This window comes from Zootoca vivipara, chromosome 1 (genome assembly GCF_963506605.1).
Source record: "Zootoca vivipara chromosome 1, rZooViv1.1, whole genome shotgun sequence".
In the NCBI taxonomy this organism is placed as follows: domain Eukaryota; kingdom Metazoa; phylum Chordata; class Lepidosauria; order Squamata; family Lacertidae; genus Zootoca; species Zootoca vivipara.
This window is the reverse complement of record NC_083276.1, coordinates 30,030,949-30,036,738: the sequence shown is the minus strand read 5'-3', so window position 1 is coordinate 30,036,738 and position 5,790 is coordinate 30,030,949. Positions and strand designations below refer to the sequence as shown.

The following is a 5,790-nucleotide window of genomic DNA, read 5'->3' as shown; positions in this document are numbered from 1 at the left end:
AACATTTTTAAATCCTTATAAGAAGAACTCACCAGGCCCAGAGATGTGGGTAACTTAAGGCAACAGGAAGGCAAAGGGCATTATGGGCAAGACTGCTCATCTCATTTCTGAGACAGTAATGTGAGAATAATGACATGCTGCATGTGTGAATATGATGAGGACTGCATTGTCTGTATCCAGAAGAACAAACCTTGTCCAGAATAAATAAATATTATTCTCATATGATCACTGCACTCTTTGGACAGCAGAAAGGTAATTATGTACCTGTAGTCCAATGCAATTAAAAACTAACCTGTGAGTAAAAATCTGTTCTGTATCGGATTTAATCACCTTGGCTTTATGCTGCATATCATCACCCCTGTTTCAGAGTGGGCAGGCAGAGGACATACTTTTGAATGCCATATCATCTAAAATTTAGAAATTCCAGATTCTCCTTGTGGAGATGGTGGGCAAAATTGCATCTCTGTCTCTTTAAGCTGTCACTTCAGTGTCTGGTCAGCAGTTAATGGGCAGAATCTGCATGCAGAAGCCTTTGCTGCGGCTCTTGCTGCTTTTACTCTCCACTCCCCCTGCCGTTGCTACCACAGGCACGCACCATCCCTTGGCCTCAGCCCTGAAGCGTTCCCGTCAGTTACGCCCCCTTTGCACAGGATGTATGCCATATAAGGATATTTACGTCAGGGGTTCCCGAGCTTAGAGCAAACCATTTTGGGAGAGGGAACCGACAGCCCCTTTCCCTGACTTTTAAAGGCTGAGACCCGCCGCCAAACTTCCTCATAATCTCCGCGACGCTTTGGAGACGACCTTCAGCTTGTTTTCAGAGAGATTCTGCTAGTGCCCAGGCACTTCGGGCCGTCTCAGAGGTCGTTCGTGACCGCCGCTGCTCCCCTCCCATGAGGGTTGGTTTCGCCCGTGACGTCGTCTCATTCACAAGTCCTGGCCGTAGCGAATAAAAGGCGGAGGTGCCGCGCTTTACTCCAGCAGCAGTGTGGCTGAAGCAGGCAGAAGCATAGAAGCGGCTGGGGTTTCTAAATAACCCATTCGCCTAGCCGAGGACTCGCTCAATTCGGATACTCATCTGGGAAAGATATACCACCCTGAAGGGCTTTTACACCCCCAGATTAGCCGACATGATGTATCAGGGTTTCACAGCTGACTACGACGCGTCTTCCTCCCGCTGCAGCAGCGCTTCTCCGGCTGGGGACAGCCTCACATACTATCCCTCACCAGCGGACTCTTTCTCCAGCATGGGCTCGCCTGTCAACTCACAGGTGAGGAATCGGGGAGCTGCTTCGGGCTCACGGGGTGTCGGGTTGGGAGAATAGCTGCCTATGTCTGCTTCTCTGTCGCTATAGGGTTCAATGACAGGACCCGAGCAGTTCCTAATGTTGATAGCCGAGGCTTGGGAGAGCTCCCCTGGCCCGTATAAGATGCATGCTTTTCTCTTTACTTTTCGATATATGCTACATTGTATGGTGTGTTTCCAACACCTCTGCGCAGGGAAGGCAGTATTGGCCATACAGTATAGAAAAAGAGAAATGGGGTGGTGGTGGACGAATCTAGCTCCTGTTTGGTGATATAAATGATGATGGGGTTGGGGGGGTGGAATGGATCTTCGCCCGGGAGGTGTTCTGCAGCGGGTGCGTAAAGCGGTTTCATTGATAAATCGCGGCTTCATTCAGGAGACTCCGGAGCGGCGCTTGCGTCAGCGCAGACGTCAGAGATATTTATAACAAGCCCCTGTTCATGTGTAGTCTGATGATGGCAGCAGCAGCGTCCGAGCCAATCTGGCCCCAGGGACTGCAGGCCCAGCTCAAAATAGCGCACCGGCCTCTGGGGCTTAGAGCTGTCATAGCGTGCATCGCATTTCTCTGACCCCCTCCCTCCCAACTTGGTAACTAACAGGGTCTCTTTTTGTGGTTTTCCAGGACTTCTGCACGGACCTAGCCGCCTCCAGTGCCAACTTCGTCCCCACCGTGACTGCTATTTCCACAAGTCCAGACTTGCAGTGGATGGTGCAACCGACTCTGATCTCCTCAGTGGCCCCTTCCCAGAACCGAAGCCACCCCTACGGGCTCCCTGCTCATCAGACCGGTGCCTACTCCAGGGCTGGGATCGTCAAGACGACAGGAAGCAGAGGGCAAAGCATCGGCAGGAGGGGCAAAGTTGAGCAGGTGTGTGTTCAGCTTTTGGCTGCAATGAAGCCCCTAGAAACCAGGAGAAGAGGGAGAACGCGAGAGAGGGCTATAGTTTAATTTACCAACAATATCGCCTTAAAGACCAACTAAGTTTATATTTTGGTATGAGCTTTCGTGTGCATGCACACTTCTTCAGATACGAAAGCTCATACCAAAATATAAACTTAGTTGGTCTTTAAGGTGCTACTGAAGGAATTTTTTTTATTTTGCTTCGACTCAGACCAACACGGCTACCTACCTGTTACCAACAATATATTATTATAGTTCAAAGCCTATTTCTGGATAAACGGGGTGGACATTTGGGACATCAGATAGCTGTTCCCTTTAAAGGAAAAGGGGCATAAAGGCAGTTTTGCAAGCGGGTGGAGATCCTTCCCCCCCTTTCAGATCCGTAGCAGTATCTGGGTCGTTTGCTCCATGCAAGCGCAAGAGTTGCTCCTGTGATCCGAAGTTAGGGAGCGCACTTTCTTGTCTCAGGCACTGTATACTGACGGCCGCCCTTGTTCTCTCTCCGTAGCTGACACCAGAAGAGGAGGAAAAAAGGAGGATCCGTCGGGAAAGGAACAAGATGGCAGCTGCTAAATGCCGCAACCGGAGGAGGGAGCTGACGGACACGCTTCAAGCGGTGAGTATCTCCGACCTGGGCTAGCCGGCGGGACCTCCCTGGCCGGCGATCCTGCCCTGCCCTGCCCTGTCCTTTTGCTTTCTCTCCCGCCCGGAGGAGACTTTGGCTGACTCGCCCCTCCCCTTGTGTGTGTCCCCAGGAGACCGACCAGTTGGAGGAGGAGAAATCCGAGCTGCAGACCGAGATCGCCAACCTGCTCAAAGAGAAAGAGAAGCTGGAGTTCATCCTGGCCGCCCACCGCCCCGCTTGCAAGATCCCGGAAGAGCTGCAGTTCTCCGAGGAGCTGGCCGTCTCCACGCTGGATCTGCTCGCCGAAGCCCCCGTGGCCAGCTCGCCCGAGTCCGAGGAGGACGCCTTCGCCCTCCCCATGCTGCACGAGCCGAGCCGAGCCGCGCCGGTCAAGGAGAGCAGCGGCCTGGAGCTGAAGGCCGAGCCTTTCGATGACTTCTTCGCGCGCTCCACCCGCGAGACTCCCCGCTCCGTGCCGGACATGGACCTGTCCGGCTCCTCTTCCTTCTACGCGGCGGACTGGGAGCCCCTGGGGGCCGCGGGCCACGTGGACCTGGAGCCGCTTTGCACCCCGGTGGTGACCTGCACGCCGTGCCCCAGCACCTACACCTCGTCCTTCGTCTTCACGTACCCCGAGACCGAGGCCTTCCCGAGCTGCGCCGCCGCGCACCGGAAGGGCAGCAGCAGCAACGAGCCGTCGTCCGACTCGCTCAGCTCGCCCACCCTGCTGGCCTTGTGAAGAAGGGACGCGAGATCCCCGAGCCGTCGCTGCGGGCCTAGGGGCATCACCACGGCGGAGACCGAGCCAACCCGCCCTTGCTGCTGCTGCATGGGGCTTTAGGCCGCAAAGGAGCCGCTCTCTCCTTCCTGTGGAGCTCCGAGATCCCACCCGAGGCCTAGGGAAAGACGAAGCCCTCCATTCCGGAGGTTTGGTACGGGCAGCCCACTTGGAGGGAAATGACTTTGCTGGAGGGGCTGCCTCGCAGCCTGACGCCAAGCCTGATACCTCTTCCAGAGATGTAGCAAAACCGCATGGAATCTGTCTTGTCCCCCATCAATGAGAACTAGTAGTTTCGTAGCATGTTCAACATGGCTGGGTTGGTGACTCCCTTCCCTCCTCTTTACTATTCACTAGCATTAACTAATCTGTTGGTTTAATGATTGGAATTCTTAATATGGTGCTGGGTATCTTCAACTCGTATCTAGTGCAGCTGACTAACAATAACTACTGTGTTCCTGGCAATATCGTGTTTTGATGACTTAGCAATGACCCAACTTAACTGCGAAAAGATACCGTTTTATTTTCTAGTAGATTAATAAATAGCTATGTTGTCCATGTACTAAAGTTCTCCTTGTACATCAATGTTCATTGTAACTTTAACTGATCATACATTGTTGAAGTGGTCTGAATGGTTTGACATAAGTTTTCCATGAAAACGTTTTTATTGTGTTTTTAATTTATTTATGGATATATTTAATTTTTTATTTTATTTTTTTCTACCTTGAGGTAATTGACATGTGGAAAGTGAATTTGGATGACATTTAAGCATTGTTTGCTTACTGTTCAAGACACTGTCAATAAAAGCATTTAAGTTGAATGCTATAAAGACTCTGGAGTCTCTTTACTGTAAAACCTCTCAAGTAGCAGGCTTCAATTAAGCACAATCCATGTCCAAATCTGCTGTGGTTTGCTGGAAGGGGTTAGATGCTGGTAAATGGGACTAGCATAATCCTTTGTTTAAACACACACTTACTGGTATACCCAACTTCTTAGTATATGGGTTTGTTGCACCTTTATTCATCAGTTTGTTTAAATAATTGTTGTTCAGCCCACTAGTATAGGCATACACCAAATTTTTAACACCCAAATTTACTAGGAAGTAAATCCTCACTTTGTTGAATTGGACTTGCTCCTAGGTAAATGTGCATAGGTTTGCCACCTCATACAAAGTTTCTATACATTTCAGGTGCACTCTTGAAAAGGAACGTGGGTTCAATTATCAGGAATTGGAGGCAGTGAAATATCTCAATCATACGGTGGAGAAATTACACTTCCTTTAGGCTTGTGATTATTTCTATTCTGATAATTGCTTTTTCGTCACATCAGACTTCCTGTTTCCTTCTCCTTGAGTATATCTGACTTTGTTCTTTTATCTTCATTGTTTCCTACATCTCTGCAATGTTTCATTTTCCTCTGCCTCATGTCCTTCATCACACACAAACACGTGAGAAAAGAGCTTTCTTCTGTTGCTTGTTGTGGAAAGGTGAAATGATGTTTTATTGAGTTTTGTTCAGGTGCCTACCACAAAATGGATAGCTGAGTGCTGACAGAACAGTTGCATCAGCCCAATAATCAGTTTAGATAAAGTTAACATGCCACCTAAAACTTCACTACTGAGAAACAAGAGGGGAGTCAGTTGCTTGAAACAGCAGGAGTGCTCTAGCCTATGGGAAGTCTGCAAACAGGACCCCAGTGCATCTAGTTGGCTGCTGTGAGAACAGGATGTTAGGCCACTGGCCTGATAGAGCAGGGCTTCTGTTAAGAGGTAGCAGCATGCTTGGGGAAAAGCCACATGCTTTGCAGAAATACACTTTGTTCTAAAGAACCTTTGTAAGGTGCCCTTCCAAGCAACCCAGTAGAATGTCTATAGAAGATGACTGGAAAAGAAAATGGGGCGTGAGAGGGCAGCATGGAATGGAATATCCTGGGGAAGGGGGATCGCTGGCTGTTTCTTGTTCTGAACAGGAATGCTATACTGAGTAGGTCTTCCTTGCATATTTGTGGCAAAAGCTCTTTTGTGGCAAACATTGCTTTCAGACACATGATCCCTGTGGATGTGAGGCATGCTCACTGAATTTACCCCAAGCCCAACAAAGGACGGCTCATTTTAAAGAGGCTGATATGGCAGACAGCACAATCCACACCTGCAACTGTAATGCTAACCCACTGTGCCAGCT

General features: G+C 49.8%; 1 protein-coding gene across 1 annotated transcript; it reads left to right on the top strand.

The window, feature by feature from the left end:
- The first annotated feature begins 789 nt into the window (after positions 1 to 789).
- FOS (Fos proto-oncogene, AP-1 transcription factor subunit) lies at positions 790 to 4,439 on the top strand. Its single transcript, XM_035108269.2, has 4 exons — positions 790 to 1,271; positions 1,929 to 2,174; positions 2,716 to 2,823; positions 2,963 to 4,439. The coding sequence occupies exons 1-4, from the start codon at positions 1,131 to 1,133 to the stop codon at positions 3,569 to 3,571; spliced, it is 1,104 nt and encodes a 367-aa protein (XP_034964160.1). The 5' UTR covers positions 790 to 1,130; the 3' UTR covers positions 3,572 to 4,439.
- The last annotated feature ends 1,351 nt before the right edge of the window (positions 4,440 to 5,790 follow it).

What these genes read in the sequence shown, in the direction of transcription:
- FOS (XM_035108269.2), top strand. Translation starts at nt 1,131, where the DNA reads ATGATGTATCAGGGTTTCACAGCTGACTACGACGCGTCTTCCTCCCGC. An exon ending in GCTCGCCTGTCAACTCACAG is followed by an intron (nt 1,272 to 1,928) that starts GTGAGGAATCGG and finishes GTGGTTTTCCAG; the next exon opens with GACTTCTGCACGGACCTAGC. An exon ending in TGACGGACACGCTTCAAGCG is followed by an intron (nt 2,824 to 2,962) that starts GTGAGTATCTCC and finishes GTGTGTCCCCAG; the next exon opens with GAGACCGACCAGTTGGAGGA.